This window comes from Hyperolius riggenbachi, chromosome 7 (assembly GCF_040937935.1).
Source record: "Hyperolius riggenbachi isolate aHypRig1 chromosome 7, aHypRig1.pri, whole genome shotgun sequence".
NCBI lineage: Eukaryota > Metazoa > Chordata > Amphibia > Anura > Hyperoliidae > Hyperolius > Hyperolius riggenbachi.
This window is the reverse complement of record NC_090652.1, coordinates 173,546,875-173,573,232: the sequence shown is the minus strand read 5'-3', so window position 1 is coordinate 173,573,232 and position 26,358 is coordinate 173,546,875. Positions and strand designations below refer to the sequence as shown.

Here is a 26,358-nt window from a genome sequence, read left to right as displayed (position 1 = left end):
CGGTAACCCCGTGTGTGACACGGGGTAAGCCGCCGGAGGGTGCCGCTCAGGCCCTGCTGGGCCGATTTTCATAATTTTTGTTTTGCTGGACGCAGCTAGCACTTTGCTAGCTGCGCCAGCACTCTGATCGCCGCCGGCCCCTGCCCGATCGCCGCTATCTGCTGCGGCGCGGGCCCCCCCCCCCCTCCAGACCCCAGCGCTGCCTGGCCAATCAGTGCCAGGCAGCGCCGAGGGGTGGCCCGGGACTCCCAATGACGTCCCGACGTCGGTGACGTCATCCCGCCCCGTCGCCATGGCGACGGGGGAAGCCCTCCAGGAAATCCCGTTCTATGAACGGGATTTCCTGATCGGAGATCGCCGAAGGCGATCGAAGCGGGCAGGGGGATGCCGCTCAGCAGCGGCTATCATGTAGCGAGCCCTCGGCTCGCTACATGATTAAAAAAAAAAAAAAAATTTTAAAAACTGCTGCGCTCCCTCCTGGCGGTATTTTTCATACCGCCAAGGAGGTTAAGAGGTCTAGTCCATTGGGTGGTGAGTACCGTAATAGCGGCATGTGTTTTGCAAACTATTGATTGTGGCGATCTGTTATGTGGAGAGGTCGGGCTGCACTGACAGCCATATAGAGAATATGTTAATAAGTTCCAGTGCACTGTTTGTTCAAGTTAACTGGACTATATGCGCATTAGATCCTATTGACTGTGACATGTCCTTAGATGATAAAATGCACATGTATTTAAGATCGTTAAGTTATAGTAGATCAGTTACATTTGCCAATAGTCCAGTGCAATTGATCATTCACAAGTTACACTCGACATAGACTACGATTAGTGGTCAGTTGAGAGCTTTGCATGCATGTGTGCATTGGTTTTAAGGAGCACTCTGTACACAACTGGGTTGTTTTTACATTGGGGGGGTTGTTCTGGGTACTATGTGTAATTAAGTGTTACGTGCTAATTGAAGTTTTTAAAAATTAGCATAAAATCATGAGTCAGGTTGTATGTATATAAACTACATTTCCAATTGTTTATATGGAGGCAATAGATCACTTTTTTACATATTGCTCTGTTCTACTGAACTTCACAAAAGATGAAAAGAAAACCTGAGGTGATATGGAGGATGCCATATTTATTCCCTTTTAGAAAATACCAGTTGCCTGGCAGTCCTGTTGATCTTCTGGCATCAGTAGTGTCTGAGTCACAACCCTGAAACAAGCAAGCAGCTAATGCTTGTTGAGGGAATATGGCGAAAAGTATTAGAGACACAGGCGTTAAATCCTTCAGCTCGAGTTCCCTTTAAGATTTTGTGATTAGAACATCTCAGTGATGTGTTGCAGCATTGTTCTGCTGTCAGCTCCCCATTGACTAGATTGGGTGACATGACACATGGCACTTGCCTTGGATAATCAATGGGTAAGCAAGAGAATATCTGTTCTCCCATTTAAAAAAGTGGTCATGAGGTGATGGGGGGGGGGGGGGGGGGGTTAGGTTGGAGTTATACCAGTAATTGTGAAGTGGTAGTTTACGTATTAAGGGTACTTTTAAAATAAATGATTCTGCTACAGGTGTGTGGTTCTGTTGAAATGAATAGGTAAATATTGCACATGACAAATTAGTGGCCTTTCATGTGTCAGGCCCTTGATGAGATAAACTTGGTTGCTTAGGATACTAATCTAGTAACCATTAACCTGCCGTGGTTCACTTTTTGCATTTGGAGAATAAAACATTGTTTTCTGTCTGCAACTGAAGCAGTCAAAGAGCAGGCCAAATTCAGCCACAACTCTCCTAAAGAGAGCAGTAAAGGGAAGCAAATACTTAATATCTGTTAATAACAAAAGAGAGCTGAAAAGTTTAAATGTTCATTATTCCATTTTGCTGGCAGCTCCATGAAACATATTTTATGTCACAAAGAAATAACTGCTGTGCAGACTTAACTTGAAAGTTTATTTCAGAGACAGAGCGCTTAAAATAAGGGGGGCTGGGGGGAACCTTCATTTAAGGGGCCAACACCTCCTGTTTAAAACAGACAGAGGGCTTATGTGGCCCCTCTGTTCTAGAGCCACACCCTTCTGCTGGTGGGCATACTGACGCTTTCAGTGGGAGGAGACACTTTTCTTTTGCCAGCTTTTCCTATAGTTACACATTACACATGATGAAAAGCTTCTCATGATGATCAAGTTGAAAAGGCATGTTCAACCGACTCCAGCGCATAAGAAGTAAGTGTTTATCTTGAAGCAGGAGCTTGCATGTGAGCATAAGCTCACATTACTATAGGGAAGGTCAATGAGATGCAAATAATTTTTGCATACAAATGTCATTCAAATTATATGCAGATTTATAAATTTGGTCAGTCCAATTTAGCAGAAAATGCATTTGATTGGCCAATCCCAAGCTGCATACAATATGCATGCATGCAGGAATTATTTTATTTGTTACCAGCCTATAAGGTTACCTTTGCTCGCCTGTGCAGGATAGCATATGCCTTGTTCTTATATGTGTTTTGGATATACACTATTCCGATGCTGTTCACTTTTTTTCCACCATTTTTTTCTGTGAAAAAACCTCAATACAAAATTTTGCGGGAAAAAAAAGGGCAGGGTCAGATTGTTAAAGAGAATCCGAGGTGGGTTCTAAGAATCCAATTAGCATACAGAGGCTGAGTCTGCATATAATACCCAGCCTCTGTTGCTATACTGTTTGCCCCAGTCTCCCCCCTGCGCTCTGCTGTGCCCCCATAAATCAATTGCCGTGCTGGCGACATGCAGCGTGTCGCCAGCCGGCTGTTTACATCTGAAGTGTCAGTCTCAGCAGAGCGCAGGGGGGAGACTGGGGCAAAACAGTATAGCAACAGAGCCTGGGTATTATATGCAGACCCAACCTCTGTATGCTAATTTGATTCTTCGAACCCACCTCGAGATCTCTTTAAAGCTAGTCAATGTGAATTTAAGTTTCTGGAACATGATGTAAATGTCTGTTTCAATAAAATAATAATTAACTTTTCACATACCATAACCATTTGTCTTTTATACATGCAGGTATGAGGAAAAGGCAGCAGAAGACTTGCAGCGATACAATTTACTGACTGCTAAAGCTGTAGGAAAGTCAAGAGAGACGGGACAGAAACTGAGGCTGAGTTCAGGTCAAAGTACTGCGCAGAAAGTGAAACAAAAAACTTCACTGTCTAATCAACAAATCCTGGATACTATGTTCAAGTCACAAATTGAAAAGAGAGCACCAGGGAGCACAGTCAAAACTATACAAGTACCCTTTAGCCTCAACAGTTTAAAGCAAAGGAGTTGCAGAATTTCAAGGACAGACATGTCACATGCAGAAGACTTTTGCTTAGTGAACAAACTAAACTTTCCTGGTGCTTGGGTCATAGCATCCAACAGAAAAATAATGTTGTTAAATCCTTACAGGGTAGAAGAAGCTTTGTTGTATAAACGCCTTCTTGACAACCATAGAATTGCAGCAGAGGTGCTGGACTCACCAGTTGTTATAACACCTAGGTAGGTAGCATAAACCTTTATGATTAATCTTTAGTAAAAATTTGGTGTGTGTATAGTTATGTCCAAATTGGGAACTGATTTTTTTTCTATTTTTAAATAACATTATGTTTCCTTCTATTACTGGATGGTTTCCATATCAAATTATTTATTATTATTTTTGTATTCATCAAAGTATACTAGAGGGGGCCAAATCAGAAAGAAATGAGAGGTAGAGTGCTGGAGGTATGACAGAGGTGGTTCTAGGAATAATAAAAGGCCTCCATGGATTAATGGGCAGCACCATGGAATAGTGATTAGCACTCTTGCCCAGAGGCGTAGCTAGGGTTTTTAGCACCAGGGGACAAAGACCATTTTTGCGCCCCCTGGTCACCTGGGATACCTGGGCAGTGCAAGATGCACTAAAATGAGCATGGCCATGCAAAAGAATATGGGCAAAATGTACTAGCTATTCTGTAATAGCTAAATGTACATAAACTTAGCATTGGTATAAGTTAAGACAAATAACATTAATATTTCTCCTGGCAGACTCAAAGCGCTTGAGCTGCAGGCACTGGGGCTAGTAGGCAGTAGCAGTGTTAGTGAGTCTTGCCCAAGGACTCCTTATTGAATAGGTGCTGGCTCACTGAATTGGAAAAGCCTGAGATTCAAACCTTGGTCTCCTCCCTAGTCAGAGGCAGAGCCCTTAACCAGTACACTATGCAGTCACTACACTATCTAGCCTGCAGCCAAGTAGGCCTGCCCCCTGCCCATGAGTTTAGGGGAAATTAGCGCTAGGCATTTGAACAATATAGGTTTAGAATAAGGATTAGGATTATGGAGATAGGGACACAATTAAGGGATCAATAATTTCCGGTATGTCCAACCTGTTCCTGATCAAGAACAGGATTTTGTGAAGCAATGATCTGAAAATCGATCCTGTTCTTGATCAGGAGTAGACTGAATCAGGATCTTTTATTTTGACAAGCACAACTGGGGCGTGCCAGGAATTGGTCTTGGCAGGTACAGGGCTAGTGTGAAACAGGACATACAATACAAACCATACAAAATACAGTAGTTAAACATAACAAAACATTGAGTTGATGCTAATTTTGTCCAGTGCGAGGAGAGTCCATAGAGTTCAAAGAGTTGACAGTTGAAGGGAAGAAGCGGGCCCGAGGGAAGCTGGCTGAAGAAGCGAAAGCCCGGGTGAGATGGGTCCTTGATGATCCTCAGAGCTCTGGAGAGCAGTCTGGAGTTAAAAGAGTTGATCCAGGGAGGGAAGAGGTTTCCCAATGATCCTTTCCGCTGATCTTATGACCCTCTGTCGTTTGACTCTGTCATCGGCGGAGGAGCCAGCGTACCAGACCAAGATGAAGGAGCAGAAGACAGATTCAATCTTGGTGGTTTAGAAGCTCGTCAGAAGTTTCCTGGGCCATGCCGAACTTCTTCAGTTGGCAGAGGAAAAATAGTCTCTGCTGGGCTTTTTCTGGGTGGAGGTCGTGTTGGCTTTCCAAGTCAGGTCCTTGGAAATTGTAGTGCCTAGGAGGCGTGCACAGGGGGCGCTTTCAACTTCCGTGCCATCAATACAGATTTGAGGTGGGGTGGGAGCGTGCCTTCTAAAGTCAACAATCAGCTCAACGGTTTTTCCAGTGTTGAGGACTAGGCCATTTTCCCTACACCACTGGCAAATTCTGTCAACCTTGTGGTGGTACTCCTTCATTCCCAGAGATGAGTTCCACTATAGTGGTATCATCAGCAAAATTAATAACTTTGATAGAGTTCGCCGTGGACCTGCAGTTGTTTGTATAAAGGGAGAACAGGAACAGCGACAGCACAAATCCTTGAGAGGCCCCTGTGCTGGTGGTCGTTGGTTGCGAGGTAATAGTGTCCAGCTTGACGACCTGGGATCTGTTACTTAGAAAGTCCATGATCCACAGGTGTATGGTGGGGTGGACCTTGAGGGTAGCATGGTGGGGGCTGATGGTGTTAACCACTTTACCCCCGCGCGTACGTATTTCTCCGCCCCTTTTTCCATCCTTTAAAAACCAGGGACGGAGAAACACGTACTTTCCGCGTTCCCGACGCTGCCCGCGCTCCCGCTCGTAAACACGCCGCCCGCCGCTAGTAAAACCGCCGCCGCCCGCTCGCCCAGAGATCAATGAACGGGAAAATCCATTCCCGTTCGTTGATCTAAGCCCCGCAATGATCAGCTGCTCTCCTATGGGCAGCGCGATCATTGTGAGAAAAAACTCACGTGTCCATGCCCATTATACTTCCTCCAAGCTTCCGGAAGGAAGCTTGGAGGTCGCATTAAAACAAAAAGTTACTGTGGCCATCTTGTGGCCAAATAGTAAACTACACCCTACACATTTTTCACATACAAATAAATGACTTTTACACATAAAATTAACTCATTACCTCCCACACTCCCCATTTTTTTTTTTTTTGTAATTAAAAAAATAAATAAAAAATTTACAATTAAAAAAAATACATAAATAGTTACCTTAGGGACTGAACTTTTTAAATATTTATGTCAAGAGGGTATAACACTGTTACTTTATAAACTATGGGCTTGTAATTAGGGATGGACGCAAAACTGAAAAAAATGCACCTTTATTTCCAAATAAAATATTGGCGCCAAACATTGTGATAGGGACATAATTTAAATGGTTTTATAACCGGGACAAAAGGGCAAATATGTTTCATGGGTTTTAATTACAGTAGCATGCATTATTTAAAAACTATAATGGCCGAAAACTGAAAAATAATTATTTTTTTCCCCACATTTTTCCTATTTTCCCATTAAAACACATTTAGAAAAAAATAATTCTTGGCATAATGTCCCACCTAAAGAAAGCCTAATTGGTGGCGAAAAAAACAAGATATAGTTCATTTCATTGCGATAAGTAATAATAAAGTTATAGACGAATGAATGGAAGGAGCGCTGAAAGGTGAAAATTGCTCTGGTGCTCAGGGGGTAAAACCCCTCAGTGGTGAAGTGGTTAAACACCAAGCTAAAGTCAAGTAGGAGGATCCTAGCGTATGAGCCTGGCCAATCTAGGTAAACTTTGACAAGTTCCAGGCAAATGTTTATGGCATCATCAGTGGACCTGTTCGTTCTGTACGCAAACTGAAATGGGTCCAGCAGGACATCAGTGGATAGTTTTAGGAGAGGCAGGACCATGCTTTCAAAGGTCTTCATGATGACAGATGTGAGAGCCACTGGCCTGAAGTTGTTGAGGTCGGATACTCCCTGGTTTTTAAGGACAGGGATAATAGTGGACCTCTTGAAGCAAGCAGGGACTTTACCAACCTGAATTAATTTATTGAAGATGGAGGGGAGAACAGGAGCAAGCTGCCATGCACACGTTTTCAGACGGGCTGGTGACACTCCATCCGGCCTGAGGCTTTCCTTGCATTTAACCTTGACAGGTGCCACAGAACATCCTCCTCGTTCACAGCCAGAGGTGGGAGGCTTGGAAGTGGGACATCTAGGTCAGAGGATGGGGCAGGAGGCACTGGAGGCCCTGTGGGAACTGCCTGGTTCTCAAATCTGCAGTAGAAGTTGCTGAGGCCCTCTGCGAGCTTGGAGCTGGGAGTTGCATGCTGGGGGGGGGCGTGGACATTTAGTTCTTGGCAGCCTTGAGCCCCTTCCAAGACAGCTCATGAGTCTCTCGAGGAAAGGTTCTTTTCAAGTTTTACTGTATAGTTCTTATTGGCGACTTTCAGTTCCCTGTTTAGGATGTTTTTTGCCTTTCTATAGTCCTCCTGATTGCCACTTGCCAGACCTGTATGCCATTTCTTTGCTCCTCCGCAGTTGCCAAAGTTTATTAGAGAACCATGGTTTGTCATTTGGGTAGTGATTGTGGGTTTTCGTTGGGATACAATTGTCCTTGCAGAAGTTGATGTTTGAGGATACATTGTCTGCCCACTCGTCTAGGTTTGGTGCTTCCAGGGCCTTCCAGTCCATACAGTCGAAGCAGGTTGAACTTGTAGTTTAGCATTATCTGACCATACTATTCTGGATTTTAGGACTGGTTTTGCAGTTTCCAGGTGTCTTCTGTAAGTGGGTATCAGGTGGATGACGCAGTGGTCAGATGAGCCTAGCGCTGCCCACGGGCTGGCCTTGAATGCATCTTTAAGGACCGTATAGCAATGGTCCAGAGTGTTAGCATTCCTGGTTGGACAGGTGACGTGCTGATGGAAGCGTGGCAGCTCTTGATGGACGTTGTCCCTGTTGAAGTCACCCAGGATTATAAACAGCGAGTCCGGGAGGGATGTCTACCACTGCATGATGGTATCACTGAGCTCGCGCAGGGCTGTTTTGACATCAGATTGGACATGCTGGAAATTATTGTTCCAACCCGTCGATCTGACAGGAAATAGTGTCCTGTGTACCAACCTTTGGGTTAGTTAAGGTATCCATACAGCTAGGAATGATGGCCAAATTCAACCAAGAAATAGCTCTCTTTCTGCTCAAACCTGATTAGAGAGAGACCTGTCAGCTGATTCCTGATCGATTTAGCATAAAATCTCTCAGGAATCGGCTAAATCTGCCGTTTCCTCCATAGTGTATAAACGTGCATGTACATGTCTGCATTTATACATTACATTGTCCTGTGTCACGGTGTCCATCTGCCTTCTGAATCCGCTGCTCTGCTATTAGCCCTACACATGCCACATAGCACGAGCCGCGTGCTATGCGCCAGTGGTGTGTATACAACTAATGGAAGAGTGGCAGATTCGGAAGACAAAAGAGCACCATAACCAGTGGCATAGCAATAGGGGGTGCAGAGGTAGCGACCGCATCGGGGCGCTTGAGCTGGAGGGACCCTGAGGCGACCACCCCTCAAACACAGTATTATCTCTTTATTGGTCCTGTGCTGATAATATTCACTTCTATAGTAGATTTGAATAATAGTGATCATTAACACACAGTTTCTCATTCGCTTCTTGCACCTCTGACACTGTGGTTGTCCTTGATTGTTTTTGACGTTTTCTATCAATAGTTATCTATAGCATGCTTTGGGGCCCCAATGCTAAACTTGCACTGGGGCCCACGGCTTCTAAGCTACGTCACTCCTTACAAACTAGGTCATTGAGTAATTGTGTGTTAGGGTTAGAAAAGGGCTAGGGTTAAGCTGAATTTGGGACATAAATCTTAAAGCTTAGATGAAATACATTATAGATAAAATGTCTTAGCAGTACAGCATGAGCAAGCTTCCTCTTTGAACTTGCTGGACGTACAGGACAGGTCAGCAAATAATTGAATAATTATCCCACCATTTTTGAGGCAGTTAATTTGGGCTGAAGTGCTTTGGCTTCATATGGGCATCACTGTAGAGTCCAAAGTAAATTTGCTGGCACCACTGGGTGCTTGCATCATCGCTCTGTAACACTGAATGAACAGGGCACCTCTGTTCAGCTAATCTCTACCCAAGAGCTGCAAACATTTCTTGGATTTCCTATCCTAGTAAATTCTTTGATGTTATTGAAAAATGTCACTGGAAAATAACTTAAAGGCAATCTAAAGCAAGAGGTATATAGAGGCTGTCAGGATCACACACCTGAAACAAGCATGCAGCTAATCCAGTCAGATTTCAAACATTAAAGAAGAGGAAAAGAGGCACTGGGCCCTTAACCCTTTTACTGCCAAGCACATACTAGGTACATAGTGGCAGGTAAATGCTTTGACTGCTAGCAACGTACCTAGTACCTTATTTGGCAGTTTTGCCCTCAGAAAGAGGCAGGGAGGGGGGCCGACATCATTCCTCCCTCTCTCCATGTGAGCCCTCCTCCTCTGCCTCCCTATAGGGATGGAGCAGTGGTCAGAGTGTAAATACTCATCTGATCGCTCGCTCCACACAGTGTCCCCGCCGGCAGCAGTCTCCTCTCTATTTCCTGTATGACACATAGTAACTACACGTCATACAGAGATCTGTAGAGGAGAGGGGAGCCTGCTGCCGCAGGGGACACCGCATGGAGCCAGCGAGTGGGTGAGTTAATTACACACTGACCACTGCGCTCCAGCTCTGGAGGGAGACATATGAGGTGGGTCCATGTGGATGGAGAGAGGATGATGTCGGCTCCCCTCCCTGCAGTAGCCCCTATACCTGCTACCTACACTGAGGGCTCCTATACCTTCTACCTATGCTGGGGCAACTATACCTGCTACCTGCAAATACTTAATTAATAACTTAGCGAGCTCCACCCCTAAAATAACCTAACACTCACTGTGGGTATGCTACAAATTCAAATGTTACACCAACATAAACGTATACTGAAAAATAATAATAAATTCCCGCTGCCTCACAGTCCACTAAGGAAAGGAAAAAAACAGTCCTTAGCCACCAGGTAAGATTCTGTTCGTCTTCACATCCAGTGAACCTCAAAACAGAGAAGACAGAAAAAATATCATCGCATAGACCATCAGTCCACCCTTGGTCTTCCACCAACAAGGACCCGTGTGATATTCCTGTGCTCCACCACCCGCAGGGATCACTCTCACCTTTAGCTATAGCTGCCCAGACCTTACAGACAGCTAACAACGCATATAGGTAATCACCAAATCCAGGTTCCACCTTGCTTCAGACCATTCACATTACTCACGACGATTCTAGATTAAAATAAAATAAAAAATATATATATATATCATTGCGTAGGCTGCTAAAAAAGGAGGGAGACCTTTACCACACTGATTATCACCGTGCTTATGAGTCTATAGGGGCCACCACTCCACTCACACGTGATCCGACACCCAGCGGGACCGCGCTCACCTTTAGTATAGGCTGCCCCACTCACACACAGCTTCCCAGCGTGTTGGTGAGCGATCCTCAACACAGTTATTTACTTAGTGTATACTCCCTCCATAGCCAGCAAACGCAGCCCACTGCAACTAGACAAACTTGATATAGTGTAAAACCATTTATTAAGATCAGTATAAAAAGAGTGCTACTCACAAGCGTTTAAAAAGTTCAGACATATCATAAACAAATCCTGAGGACGTCTCCTCCGTGCACTGCCACCTTCTGCCCGCTTAGCCACGCCCAACATGTTTCGTCTTACGACTCATCAGGGGCTATGGGTCAGGCTTGGCCAGAAGTGCTTAAATACCCTCCCCCATATACCCTGTACATTCCAATTTGACATACCCGCCCCAATTAACCCCTTACAAATCCATTACCTCATATCCTGACAATTGAGTATTGCACGCCCAATTATTAATCCTTGTCCGAATAGAACTCGCTCCTCAATAACAAGCCAGCGCACAGAACCTACTGCGCAAGCGCCACTCAGAGCCTGCGAGACTTCAGGCATTTCCTTCCATGGAAAGCACAGAGGGATATCCGCGTTCCATCGCGAACATCCCTGCGCGTACCCATAGCAGCCTCATAGCTGCGCCTATGACCACATTTCGCGATAACGCAGAGGATAGGATCACATGACCATCTCCCTGCGTTCCACTAGAGCCATCATCGGGCGCATCATAATAGGAAGTTTGAAACGCTTCCCTGCGTTCCATTTCAGCCACATCGGGCACATCAGCAAAATTCAAATAATACCTTACTGCAGCCAAAACCCAGGGCCAGAAACTCCCCTCACAGTGATTATCCACCCAAATACAACTCATATACCACCCCCCTATATATGTATGGGTTTGTGCAATTATTCACTTGCCATTACATATTACAATCTGACACTGACAACAACACATCACCTAGACCACTGTGTATCTATTTATCTATACCTCTTATGGCATGTTAAATGTTATATAGTGATTAATGACCACTGCGCTCCAGCTCTGGAGGGAGCCATATGAGGTGGGTCCATGTGGATGGAGAGAGGATGATGTCGGCTCCCCTCCCTGCAGTGGCCCCTATACCTGCTACCTACACTGAGGGCTCCTATACCTTCTACCTATGCTGGGGCAACTATACCTGCTACCTATACTTGCTACCTATACTGGGGGCACCTATACCTACTGCTTAAATTCTGGCACTTATACCTGCTACCTACACTGGGCACCTATTCCTGGCTACCTACAGTGGGTTGCAAAAGTATTCGGCCCCCTTGAAGTTTTCCACATTTTGTCACATTACTGCCACAAACGTGCATCAATTTTATTGGAATTCCACGTGAAAGACCAATACAAAGTGGTGTACACGTGAGAAGTGGATCGAAAATCATACATCATTCCAAACATTTTTTACAAATAAATAACTGCAAAGTGGGGTATGCGTAATTATTCGCCCCCTGAGTCAATACTTTGTAGAACCACCTTTTGCTGCAATTACAGCTGCCAGTCTTTTAGGGTATGTCTCTACCAGCTTTGCACATCTAGAGACTGAAATCCTTGCCCATTCTTCTTTGCAAAACAGCTCCAGCTCAGTCAGATTAGATGGACAGTGTTTGTGAACAGCAGTTTTCAGATCTTGCCACAGATTCTCGATTGGATTTAGATCTGGATTTTGACTGGGCCATTCTAACACATAGATATTTTTTGTTTTAAACCATTCCATTGTTGCCCTGGCTTTATGTTTAGGGTCGTTGTCCTGCTGGAAGGTGAACATCCACCCCAGTCTCAAGTCTTTTGCAGTCTCCAAGAGGTTTTCTTCCAAGTTTGCCCTGTATTTGGCTCCATCCATCTTCCCATCAACTCTGACCAGCTTCCCTGTCCCTGCTGAAGAGATGCACCCCCCAAGCATGATGCTGCCACCACCATATTTGACAGTGGGGATGGTGTGTTCAGAGTGATGTGCAGTGTTAGTTTTCCGCCACACATAGCGTTTTGCATTTTGGCCAAAAAGTTCAATTTTGGTCTCATCTGACCAGAGCACCTTCTTGTGGCATGGCTTGTGGCAAACTGCAAATGGGACTTCTTATGCTTTCTGTTAACAATGCCTTTCTTCTTGCCACTCTTCCATAAAGGCCAACTTTGTACATTGCATGACTAATAGTTGTCCTATGGACAGAGTCTCCCACCTGAGCTGTAGATCTCTGCAGCTCGTCCAGAGTCACCATGGGCCTCTTGACTGCATTTCTGATCAGCGCTCTCCTTGTTCGGCCTGTGAGTTTAGGTGGATGGCCTTGTCTTGGTAGGTTTACAGTTGTGCCATACTCCTTCCATTTCTGAATGATCGCTTGAACAGTGCTCCGTGCGATGTTCAAGGCTTTGGAAATCTTTTTGTAGCCTAAGCCTGCTTTAAATTTCTCAATAACTTGATCCCTGACCTGTCTTGTGTGTTCTATGGACTTCATGGTGTTGTTGCTCCCAATATTCTCTTAGACAACCTCTGAGGCCCTCACAGAGCAGCTGTATTTGTACTGACATTAGATTACACACAGGTGCACTCTATTTAGTCATTAGCACTCATCAGGCAATGTCTATAGGCAACTGACTGCACTCAGATCAAAGGGGGCCGAATAATTATGCACACACCACTTTGCAGTTATTTATTTGTAAAAAAAATTTGGAATCATGTATGATTTTCGTTCCCCTTCTCATGTGTACACCACTTTGTGTTGGTCTTTCATGTGGAATTCCAATAAAATTGATTCATGTTTGTGGCAGTAATATGACAAAATGTGGAAAACTTCAAGGGGGCCAAATACTTTTGCAACCCACTGTATACTGGTTGCACCTATATCTGGCTACCTGTACTGGCTGCACCTATACCTGACTTCCTATACTGGCTGCAACTACAGTGGTATACGAAAGTTTGGGCAACCTTGTTAATCGTCATGATTTTCCTGTATAAATTGCTGGTTGTTACGATAAAAAATGTCAGTTAAATATATCATATAGGAGACACAAGTGATATTTGAGAAGTGAAATGATGTTTATGGGATATACAGAAAGTTTGCAATAATTGTTTAAACAAAATTAGGCAGGTGCATAAATTTGGTCACCACAAAAAAAAGAAACGAAATCAATATTTAGTAGATCCTCCTTTTGCAGAAATTACAGTCTCCAAATGCTTCCTGTAGGTTCCAATGAGAGTCTGGATTCTGGTTGAAGGTATTTTGGACAATTCCTCTTTACAAAACATATCTAGTTCATTCAGGTTTGATGGCTTCCGAGCATGGACAGCTCTCTTTAAGTCACACCACAGGTCTGGGGACTGAGATGGCCATTCCAGAACGTTGTACTTGTTCCTCTGCATGAATGCCTTAGTGGATTTTTAGAAAGTGTTTAGGGTCGTTGTCTTGTTGAAAGATCCAGCCCCGGCGCAGCTTCAGCTTTGTCACTGATTACTGGACATTGGTCTCCAGAATCTGCTGATACTGAGTGGAATCCATGCGTCCCTCAACTTTGACAAGATTCCCAGTCCCTGCACTGGCCACACAGCACCACAGCATGGTGGAACCACCACCATATTTTACTGAAGATAGCAGGTGTTTTTCTTGGAATGCTGTATTTTTTCTCCATGCATAACGCCCCTTGTTATGCCCAAATAACTCAATTTTAGTTTCATCAGTTCACAGCACCTTATTCCAAAATGAAGCTGGCTTGTCCAAATGAGCTTTAGCATACCTCAAGCGGCTCTGTTTGTGCTGTGGATGGAGAAAAGGCTTCCTCTCCTTGTGTAAAGTGCGCTGAATGGTTGAACAATGCACAGAGTCTCCATCTGCAGCAAGATGATGTTGTAGGTCTTTGGTGCTGGTCTGTGAGCTGACTCTGACTGTTCTCATAATTTGTCGCTTCTGTTTATCCAATATTTTTCTTCGTCTGCCACTTCGAGCCTTAACCTAAATTGAGCCTGCGGTCTTCCATTTCCTCAATATGTTCCTAACTGTGGAAACAGACAGCTCTGAGGCAGCTTTCTGTATCCTTCCCCTAAACCATGATGGTGAACAATCTTTAGCCCCATCTACACGATACGATTCTTTATACGATTCGATTACGATTCTATTTACGATCCGATTAAATCCAAAATGTCCGATCGGGATTCGATTCGATTCAATTCGATTTGCCATTGCAAAACAATGGCAAATCGAATCGAATCGAATCCCGATCGGACATGTTGGATTTAATCGGATCGTAAATAGAATCGTAATCGAATCGTATAAAGAATCGTATAGTGTAGATGGGGCTTTTGTCTTCAGGTCATTTGAGAGTTGTTTTGAGACCCCCATGTTGCTACTCTTCAGAGAAAATTTAAAAGAGGAGGGTTCCTTACACTTTGCCTCTGAAGAAGCTTTCTTAGCGAAACAGCTGTCAGGCATCCCCTCACCCCCACTGTATACCCCGCTGTGTCTGAACACCGTGGATTAAAGGTACCTCTCTTTCTACTGCAGCAGTGCCTCGACTTTCTTCATTTCACATGATCACTGTTTGTTTCTGAGTGCACGCTGCAACATGGAGTACATAACCCGGTGAAACTCAGGACCTCTCTACCCGCATTTAGTGCCTGCCTTTCCTCCTCTCACTGCCGTATCAACCAATGATTTATACAGAAAAATCATGATGATTAACAAGGTTGCCCAAACTTTCGCATCCCACTGTATATCTGGCTACCTGTATTGGGGCACCTATACCTGGCTTCCTGTACTGGCGCACCTATTCCAGGGCAGGAAGAGTGGGATACCAATACATATCTGGTATGGTTGGATTCAGCAGAATCAGGGCTTTTACAAACAATAACATTTTTATGAGTAAATGTAATTCTTCTTTGAAAAAAACTAAACAACCCAACCAACCACCAAGGTGGGATGAGACTCAACATACTCTAGGAGGCACCAACATAGTTGAAAATACTTTAAAAAGAATGTTACTATATGTCTTGGTGCCTTCCACAGTATGTTCTTCAAAATTAATTTAGAATAATCGAAAGATAAATCATGATTGATAGCTACTGAGCTCACGAATGGAAAACAGTCTTTATGTTGATCACATTTTTCTAGCTAAAGAGAGTTTGCCAGCAAAGAAAATTTGCATTTGACTTAGTGGTAGAATCAAACAATTGCATCATATCATGTATGGCCAGCTTTAGCCAATAGTCAATGTGTCCACAATTCAAATTAAGTACAGCACGTTATAAAGCTGAAAAAGTGATTTAAATTTTGTTTTTTCCATGTAGGTTACTTGGAGAATCTGACTACTTTCCAACACTATTAGGAATGCAGAAGGACAATCCTATGCCAAATGGGCAAATTTATTTTTCAGACCCAAGACTCACTGCTAATGGATTTAAAATTAAAATAACAGGTATGAGGTATCAAAGTAATACATCTGTTTTTAACATTTTTTCTTCAAAATTAGACAAGAAATATAAGGAACATGTTATTTGCTACTGTTGCAGACTTGATTGTCATTCTGAAAACTTCTGTATGATGTTTAGTGCCTGGATAGTGTATTGGTTAAGGGCTCTGCTTCTGACACAGGAGACCAGGGTTTGACTCTCAGGGCCCTTTCACACTGGCGCGATTTGTGAAATTGACGCACTGCTACCGCAGCCTAATGAAACCCTATGGGGAAGTTCATACTTCCCACGTTGTGGTACACTGCGCCGGAAGTGCCTAATCTAACACTAGCGCAGAACAACATTACCGTGCAGGACCCACAACGATCTGTGTCGGCTTGTAAGTCATGTTAGAGTATGGTGACGCAGGGTTCTTAAAACAGTTGGCGTCGCTCAAGCTCGGAAGCATGTTTTTACAATACCCGCAAGCGCACATCACTTCCTGCTTGGCTTGTGGCCAGACAGCGAACACCGTGTACTAACCCGGTGTTCCCTGAAGGCCTGTTTTCGGCAGTGCACCAGGCGCAACGCATCGCTGATGCTGGTTTACAGTGTGAAACCAGCCTCAGTATCCCTCGCCAGATTGAAGTCAGTTAAATTCCTGGATGAACTCTTCTGGGAATTACCTAGCAATTATAGCCATGGATGTCTTTCAATGCAAGAAAAGCATTTAAAGCGGACCCAAACCAAAAAAAGTTTTTAATTCAAAATATTTAGTTGCACCACTCTGATACCTACAAATATAAATAAACACTCCTTCAAGCTTATGAGCATTTCAGTGCATGCTTTTCACCCTCCTCTTCGCATAACTAGGGTTATACAGGTTGCAGCCATTAGCAATTCCTCCTTTGCTGGACACCATCTACTAAACCAGTTTGCCGGATTATTTGCCGGCAATATGAAAGGAAGGGAGGGGTTTCTCCAATGAATTTAAAATATTTTATATTTGTCATCATGCAGCTGAAAAAAGGCTGCTATTTATTATTATAATTTAGAAAATAGATTTTATTTCTGAAATCTTGTGTTTTTAGTTTGGGTCCACTTTAAGCGCTCTTTAAATACAGATATAGAGTTTGCCATGTCAGGAGTACTTTAAAGTGTAGCTGGCAGGCATAAAATAAAAAATCAATTCTTTATTTCTATCTGGTAAAAAAGTAATAAGGATGCTAACCAGGCAATCCAAAAGTTCAAAATCACTCTTACTTTTCTTCTCCATAAAACATTATTCCCCGTTTTCCCTGCCTATTTGGTACATCTGCCGCACAAAGGAAGTTGCAGGGCATGCTGGGTTTTCTTTTTTTCTTCTTTAAAACTTTAATGCAGCCTAATTGGCTGATGCCTCTTTCCCTCCTTTTTTTCCCTCCCACACCTTTGTTCCTTATCATGCTGAGACAATGCACTTTCTACTGCAAAGCTGGGTGGGAGTGACTGAAGACTGTAAGGAGAGCAGTCAATGATACACAGACAGAGTAAGGGAGGAAATTATGTCAGGATTGGCTTCAAGATAGACACAGTCAAAATTATAAAAAATCCTAAGAAGGATTGTCCTTTTTTTTTTTACTATATAAAAATCACTAAAATCAAAATGTGGACATTGACATATAGAATATACCTCTGATGGATCTAATACATGTGTTGATCGTGAAATTGATATCAGTTTCTATAGTGTAATAGATTTCCTTCTGTTTTAAGAAGGCAAATACACCAAGCTTTGCTTTTTATAATAGGAGGGCTTTTTGGTCCCTTTTATCCCCTTATACATTCCTAGTAGTTTAGGTCACCCTGAGCTGCTTGGGTTACTCTGTTGCACTGGTCCAAGCCCTATCTCATACAGCCTTATCAACACCTGCCATGTACTGATGAGGACCAAAAGTCTGAAACAGGCTGTCTACATGTGGGTTTAATATGGCTGTGTAAAATTTAAAGCTATAGGCTTGCTATACACCAGCGGTTCTGGATGCTTGCTTGGCTTACCAAGGGCGAAAAGGGATAATTTGCATATTCAGTAGTAGTGCATTGTGGGTATCCACAAATGTTCACTTATAGCTGAATTATTGCAGATTTCCTTCTGTTTTAAAAAGGCAAATACACCAAGCTTTGCTTTTTTCTATTGGAAAATGTTTAATTATATTGCCAATTCCAGTATTGTTAATGGGCTGCATATTACATTGTCATGTTATATACATGTGTAGCAGGCTGTTATGCCTCAGTTTGAGTTACTTGTTTGTATGCTTTTATACTTTTTTCAATAAGCTTTACTAGTGAGAAAAAAATGTGGACAGTGCAATAGATACGTTATGTAAGTAGAGCATATTTATCTACTTACAAATGTGTTGTTTTTTTTCTGAGATGGTATGGCTGACAGCTCCTCTTTAAGTGTACCTGAGACAAAAAGCGTCTCAGATACCATACTTTGGGATATATTCCCTGTCTTCACTCATTTATACTGAACCCGGGTTCAAGTATTGGTGGGCTCTTTGACAGATGCCCATCATGCTGGTTTTGACTCCATTTCTATCATTAGATCAATTGTGATGTATTATTTTGATGCTAGATCTATATATTATTTATCATATGTATTTATGATTATTTGGCAGCAGGGATCAGTTCTTGCCGTGTATTTTAATTGATTTAAAAATTTTCATGTTGAATCTCATCATGTCTAGATAATCTAATGCTCAAATTGTTAAATAAAGTATTTTGTATTTTTTCAAGTGGTGCTTGATATGAGGGCTTTCTTTCTCTCTCTTATTTGCAGAAAGCTAAAATGGTTAAAGGACCATAGTCGTGAAAAAGTTTAAAATTTAAAAATACATGAAAACACATACAGTAAGTAAAAAGTAAATTTCTCCCAGAGTAAAATGTTCTAAACATTACTTTTCTCCCATGTTGCTGTCACTTACAGTAGGTAGTAGATATTTGACAGAATTGACATGTTTTGGACTAACCCACCTCTTAATGGGGGATTCTTAGGGTTTTCTTTATTTTCAAAAGCACTTAGTGAACAGCAGTTGCTCAGTCCAACTGCCATAATAGTATGCAAACAGGTAGGGGGGGCTGCACCTTTGTATAGATCCTTTCCAGGCAGTGCTTTTGTAAAAAAATAAATACTGAGAATACCGCATGAACAGATGGACTAGTGAAAAACCTGTCAGTTCTGTCAGATTTCTACTAACTACTGTTAGTGACAGCAACATAGGAGAAAATAAATGTATAGCTAATTTTACTCTGGAAAAACATACCACTTATTTGTATGTGTTTACATGCATTTTAAATGTTACAATTTTTAGTGATAGTGGTCCTTTAAGATTCGTGGACACCTATGTAATGTTGGCTGCCCATAGCGGTTGGATGTGATCGCTAGGGTGACAGCTCGGGAACCCAATGCTGTATAGGGGCATCACTATGTTGTTGCCTAACAATGCATCTGCACAGCAGTGGGTTCCCCAAATGGTGGGCCCTAGTGATCGCATGCAATCACTGAAGACTCTCAGGCTAGGGATAACCTACATGCCCAACTAGTGGTGAAATATGGCATGTAAGGATCGTTTTATCTGGGATGAGCAATATAATGTATTTTTATGTGTTTTACAACTGTGCCACTTGTCATGTGAAAATTAGGAAAGGTGAAACATAAAAAAGTGTAATTTTTGCATTTACGCTTAATTTTCCCCAATCAAATGCCTGTATAATTAAACAATTCTTGGACAAATATATTACCCAAAGAAAGCCTAGATTGTCCTGAAAAATACAAAACAACATAAATTATTTGGTGGCAAAAGTAATAGAAAGTTATTGCTGCATCAATAGTGACACAGCCAAAAATCCAATCAGGAATGTTAAGGGGTAAAAAGCCAGGAATTAAAAGTAGTCAATGACTAACTTTCTTTGTAAGCTGTCAAAACATTGTTTCTTCATGCCTGACAAGAGCTAAAACAGATAATGTACGATCATGTAGGTTCCTTTGTGGCTGGTGATGGTGATAGAAGTTATGAGGATAAGGCATGACTGGACAGCAATGATGCCATTCAGTTTTGGGTCAATAGATATGGGGTCTGCCCATGTACACCATCAATGTTATGTCCTGTCCGGCATCCAGTGTTCTGTCCTAAATAACCTTCAGTGCTGTTGGGGGAATATGAACCTATAGGCTAAAGAAGACTTTTAGTTTACAATAAGGTTGTTCAATGTAAGAATGATTAATAAGTGAAATACGCTACTGCGGGTAATAGTTACAGCAAATTCTACATTTGCATTAAAATAGAGGCCCATGCACAGCTACACTCACCTAAAGGATTATTAGGAACACCATACTAATACGGTGTTTGACCCCTTTTCGCCTTCAGAACTGCCTTAATTCTATGTGGCATTGATTCAACAAGGTGCTGAAAGCATTCTTTAGAAATGTTGGCCCATACGATAGGATAGCATCTTGCAGTTGATGGAGATTTGGGGAATGCACATCCAGGGCACGAAGCTCCCGTTCCATCACATCCCAAAGATGCTCTATTGGGTTGAGATTTGGTGACTGTGGAGGTCATTTTAGTACAGTGAACTCATTGTCATGTTCAAGAAACCAATTTGAAATGATTCGAGCTTTGTGACATGGTGCATTATCCTGCTGGAAGTAGCCATCAGAGGATGGGTACATGGTGGTCATGAAGGGATGGACATGGGCAGAAACAATGCTCAGGTAGCCCGTGGCATTTAAACGATGCCCAATAGGCACTAAGGGGCCTAAAGTGTGCCAAGAAAACATCCCCCACACCATTACACCACCACCACCGCCAGCCTGCACAATGGTAAAAGGCATGCTGGATCCATGTTCTCATTCTGTTTACGCCAAATTGTGACTCTATCGAGACTCATCAGACCAGGCAAAATTTTTCCAGTCTTCAACTGTCCAATTTTGGTGAGCTTGTGCAAATTGTAGCCTCTTTTTCCTATTTGTCGTGGAGATGAGTGGTACCCGGTGGGGTCTTCTGCTGTTGTAGCCCATCCGCCTCAAGGTTGTGCGTGTTGTGGCTTCACAAATGCTTTGCTGCATACCTCGGTTGTAACAAGTGGTTATTTCAGTCAACGTTGCTCTTCTATCAGCTTGAATCAGTCGGCCCATTCTCCTCTGGTCTCTAGCTTCAACAAGGCATTTTCGACCACAGGACTGCCACATACTGGATGTTTTTCCCTTTTCACACCATTCTTTGTAAACCCTAGAAATGGTTGTGCGTGAAAATCCCAGTAACTGAGCAGATTGTGAAATACTCAGACCGGCCCCGCTGGCACCAGCAACCATGCCACGCTCAAAATTGCTTAAACCACCTTTCTTTCCCATTCTGACATTCAGTTTGGAGTTAAGGAGATTGTCTTGACCAGGACCACACCCCTAAATGCACTGAAGCAACTGCCATGTGATTGGTTGATTAGATAAATGCATTAATGAGAAATTGAACAGGTGTTCCTAATAATCTTTTAGGTGAGTATATATTTCTTGGTAGAAGTTGGTGATACTTTGATTCATTCAGAGAGATAATTGTTACCCTTTTGGCTATTCTTTTCTCCAGAACAGGCAAAAATGGCTCACAGCGCCAAGGGTATAAAAATGGCGCAGCAGTAATTAACATAAAACGATATTTATCATTTTATATGTTAAAAAATGTTAGGCAGCAGGGATCGAGGAGAGAGGCAGCGGGACACTAGGCAGCGATGTGGAGGGAGGATTAGGTAGCATTGGTATACATTACCTTGTCCCGGCCGGCGATCGCTCCTTCACTTCTTCTGTTAGTTTGCTGTATGCCTTCATCCAGTTAATCACCATGCGGCTATAGTTTCCGCATGGTGATTGGCTGGATGCAGGAGTCCTGCAAGCTAACTATGAAGTGAAGGAGCAATCGCCGGCCGGGACAAGGTAATGTATACCAATGCTACCTAATCCTCACTCCACCTAGTCCTCCTTCCTTTACCCCGCTTCCTAGTGTCCCGCTGCCTCTCCACTCCGACCCCTACTGCCTAACTAGCCCCCCCCTAAATTTTTCAATGGCGCATCGTTCCGCTAATGTTTTATAAAATGCTATTTACAGTTTTAATGTATTTACATTAAAACGGTAAATAGCGTTTTATGATCGGCGGAATGGTGTGCCATTTTTCACTCTGCGCCATTTTTAACTGTGCCTTTCCTATGATGAGGCTCAAAAGATTGAACATGGTGTACACAAGTGTTTTTTTAAACACGAATAACAAAAACTTAAAGTGCACATACCAGGGCACTGACACAGTAAGTGTTCATGCATGGGGGATGTGTAACTAAAAGTACACATACCAGAGCACTGACACAGTGTGTGTTCGTGCATGGGGGATTAGTATGTTTCCAGAAAAAATATGCATACTTGTCTGCAATACATTTTATTTTCTTATAGGTTCCAACCTCTTGTTTTATTGTGCCACTATAGTGTCAAGATGTGACAGTACTCCTGTCCTTTCCCATATGTCATCTTGTGTATATAATCTATTAATAAAGAATGCAATACCGGAAACCTAAATGGCAGTTCTCTTAAGTGGTGTGTGCAATAACAAGTCTAGACATGGGGAAGCTGATGTGGTGATCAAAAAAGAACAGTGGGACTACTGCATGCAGACTTTTCAACACATTTCCCAAGGTTGGAGGTATTCCACATTAAACTATCCTCATAAGACAATGAAGGACTCTCAGTAATCAATGAAAATAAAGCTATACAATACACACCACAATATACAATACACATACAATACACACTATCTAACTAAAACCTGTAGTAAAAGTTATTTCGAAACTGACATTTAAAAAAAACAACATTATTCTAATGTTGTAATTTTGTTTGAGTTATCTGAGTATTATAGCTGAAACAAGTATGCAGCCCATGAAATCAGACTTGAGTAGATCAGCACACACTTAATTTGAGACAGTGATTTATATAGCATGAAAGGTGCAGAATTACAATAACAGTAAAGTAAATAGTATTTTTAAAAGGCACTAAAATGGCTCTCGTATCATTTTCAATACAGGCTAAAGGTGCGTACACACATGCGACTATAGTCGTTTGTAACGATCGTTCCCCGATCTTTACCAACGACGATCGTTTCAAAAAACGAACCACCGACTATTAAGGCAAACGATGAACGAGCCAAATCGCTACAAAAGAAAGTTCTGTCTCGGCGGATTTTAACCAACGACGATCGTTTGCAAAAGTAGTACATCGTTGGAAACGGTTGTTCGTACTAGGCTTGACATGCGCATTTCACAATTTCTCCGTGAAACTTCTCATTTTTATGCGCAGGCGCAATAGTTGCTTTACGTGATGTAACGTTCGTTCTAACGATCAGATCGTTACACACCTTTTAAAACTAACTTTACTTAGGTCGTTCTTTCATCAATTAAAAGTTCGTTCGTCGTCCTCAACGAACGATCGTTGTCGCATGTGTGTACGTAGCATTAGGCAGGGATGCCGAGGTTGTTGCACGAAGTCCTGTCTGATTGTGCATAAGCCCAAAAGAGACTAAAGCACCTCTCCCATTCTCTGCCTTTATAGTTCATTAAGTTCTGGTAACAGCCCGGTTATACATAGGCCCATAACCCATCTACTGAACTCGAAAAAACCTGAATATAATGTGTACTCAATAGTTTATACTATCACCGCAAAACTGCCAAGCACCTGAGATTTCTTTGGAAGCACAGCGCTTTATTAAATGGAAAAGTAGTAGTTAAGGGTCTAATTCCAACACCTGTTTTAACTGCTGAATGCAAACCGCATGTGCTAATTTTAATGCCATGTTACACTGTATACATTTTTCTTTTGAAAATGTGTATTAGAAATGTGAAAATAAAGTTTTAAATGTCTCAACTGATATATGCATTTGTTTGTGAACTGCATGTAGAAATTATAATCTATAATTTTAGGTTCACCGGATATCAATAAATATATTGAAATTGAAGGAATGGCCAGCAATCTGCCCTTTTATGGACTATCTGATTTAAAGGAGATTCTAAACCTAGTGATGAATAAAAATGCTAAAGAACTTTGTGACTGTAGACCCCTTAAAATTTTACACTTTTTAGAGGTAAGTACATTTACCAACCAAAACTTTTTTGGGGGAAAAACACAAAACAAAACAGATATTGCTCTCCTGAGAGATGTAAGATTTGATATTTCAAGTTCTGCTTAACGACTTTGCATTCCTGTGTTTTTACCCTTTGAGGTGGTTTAAAAAGAAATAAATATGGCAGGATTTTTGAATGAGCTCTGTGAAAAGCCTTGACCAAGCTAGATGTATGAACATTGTGTTCAAGTTCCCAGATAGAACTGGATTTGAATTAAGTATCCTGGTTTAAAGTTATGTGTTTCTTATTTTCTTACTGGTATAGTTAACCCTGGCCTTAGTCTGTTGAAGATTTTGTAATTTATTTTTTTAGCAAGGAACAGTAGTCCAAAACTCCTGGAACTTAAAATGGAACTTCCTGTTCCTGTTAAAATAGGAACACAAAGTACTAAATTCACTGGATTTTGCACTGCCTTGTACTTTCGAATCCACAAAGGATTCTCTCTTATCGTGGATTTTAATATAATCCCCCTCCTCCATCCACCCACTCAGACTAACCCATTGTCCTCTGAAAAAGTAGGTAGTTGACTATGAAACCTATTGGGACCACAAGCAAAGTAATGTTCAGAATGTGTTCTTCCTCCATTTGTGCAGCACTCCTGATAAAAAAACAAAAACAAAACCTCTCATCTTGCTGCCCTAGGTCCCCGGCAGAGGGGCATTGGGTTGGAGAAGCAGGATGAGAGGTGGATGAGTCATGCAGCAGAGTTCATGATAGACTTGATAGGCTGTAGTGGGGCTAAACGGTTAGCAGGGAGACCGCAGAGCAGAGAGTTGCAGTAGTCTAGTCGGGAAATAATCAGGACATTCACCAGGAGTTTGGTAGTGTCCTGTGTTAGAAAAGGGCGGATGCAGGAGATGTTTTTTTAGGTGGAGGCGGCAAGAGGAGGATAGTTTGTCAATGGTTTGAAGAGGAATCCGAAACAGTCTGTATGCATGTTGGATTATTATGGCTCTGTACAAATTAACAAGCTGACACACCATTGCATTCCAGCGGTTCTGGAGATGTGTTTAGCTTCTAAGGGTACAATGGTTAATTTGCATATATTCAGCAGTGATGCCTTGGGAGACATCTCAAGCTCACTCCAACCTGAATTATCGCAAATTCTTTCTGTTTTAAGAAAGCAAACTTTTGTTTGAAGAGGAGACTTGAGTCGAAAATGACACCTAGACAGCAAGCCTGGGGGACAGGTGTTATGGAAGTGCCAGTAACAGAAATAGTGATGTCTGGCGGGGGCATTGAGTTGTGAGGTGGTAAGACTACTATTTCAGTCTTTTCCATATTGAGTTTTAGAAAACGGAAGGACATGAAGGAGGCGATAGCATTGAGACAGTCCTGGACACGAGCTGTTAAGGTGTCTAAGTCAGGTGCTGAAATGTAGATCTGGGTATCGTCAGCGTATAGGTGATATTGGAAACCAAAGGAGCTGATGAGCTGACAAAGACCATATGTGTAGATAGAGAAAAGGAGAGGTCCAAGGACTAAGCCTTGGGGAACTCCAACAGTGAGGGGATGTGGAGAGCTGCTTTATCGCCTGCTGGCCCCATTCTCCATTGCCCGCCGGCATAATTTAAACCACAAATCAGCAGTAAACTGCGCTGAATGCAGCTCATTACACTATAACAGCACTTCTGTGTACAGGAAGTAAACAGAGATGTCACTTCCTGTACACGGAAGTGCTGTTACAGTGTAACGAGCTGCCTTCACTGCAGTTTACCGCTGATATGCTGTTTGAATTATGCCGGCGGGCAATGGAGAATGGGACAAGCAGGCGATAAAGCAGCAGTGGGGGAATCATCAGCAGTTTACTGCTGATCTGCGTCTTGAATTACCAGTATGTCAGGCAGTGGCAGAACAGGGATGCGTCTTTATGGATGAGGGCTCATCAGGAGGTAAAGTGGCGGTGGGGAAGGAGGGGGGGCGCAGACGAACGGGACTTCCACAGCCACTAGGGCTTATTTTAGGGGTAGGTCTTATATTTCAAGCATGCTCGAAATATGTGCTAGCTCTTACTTTAAGGGGATGTCCTACTTTTGGGGAAACACGATAGCTGTACGCGGACTACTTTACATGAGTTACTACGGAATAAATCCAGAGTAGGCCCAAATACCAAGGAATATTCCATTATCCTTGACTTCAATCAACAACAACAGAGATCTGGAGAGATTAATTAATAAGAATTGGAACATTATAAAAGCAGAGGGGATACTAAAAAGAGTACTGCCAGAAAAGCCTCAATTTATTTACAGGAAAGCCCCAACACTTAAATCCTCTCTGGTGTCAAGTTGCATAGAACCAACCAAGGATATCAGGAAGAGACATGCTGGGACAAAAGGGCTTTTTCCCATGCAGGAACTGCATGCGATGCAGAGAGACACAAGGAATACGAGGGGATCAGATTGTATCCAGGAACACCAGGAGAAGTTTCAAGATCCAACAATGCATCACCTGCAGAACAAAAAGGGGTAGTCTACATTTTGTGGTGCCCATGTGGATTAGAA

General features: G+C 42.5%; 1 protein-coding gene across 6 annotated transcripts in view; it reads left to right on the top strand.

Moving 5' to 3' along the window:
* Positions 1-26,358, top strand: part of PMS1 (PMS1 homolog 1, mismatch repair system component) — a 653,312-nt gene that overhangs the window by 589,702 nt on the left and 37,252 nt on the right. For all 6 annotated transcript variants that reach the window (XR_011022768.1, XM_068244909.1, XM_068244906.1 and 3 more), the window contains 3 exons: positions 3,032-3,505; positions 15,565-15,692; positions 23,657-23,817. Coding sequence is in view for 5 of the 6 variants with exons in the window: in XM_068244909.1 (XP_068101010.1) it covers positions 3,032-3,505; positions 15,565-15,692; positions 23,657-23,817 (763 nt within the window). In the remaining variant the exon portion in view is untranslated. The remainder of the gene's footprint in view (positions 1-3,031; positions 3,506-15,564; positions 15,693-23,656; positions 23,818-26,358) is intronic.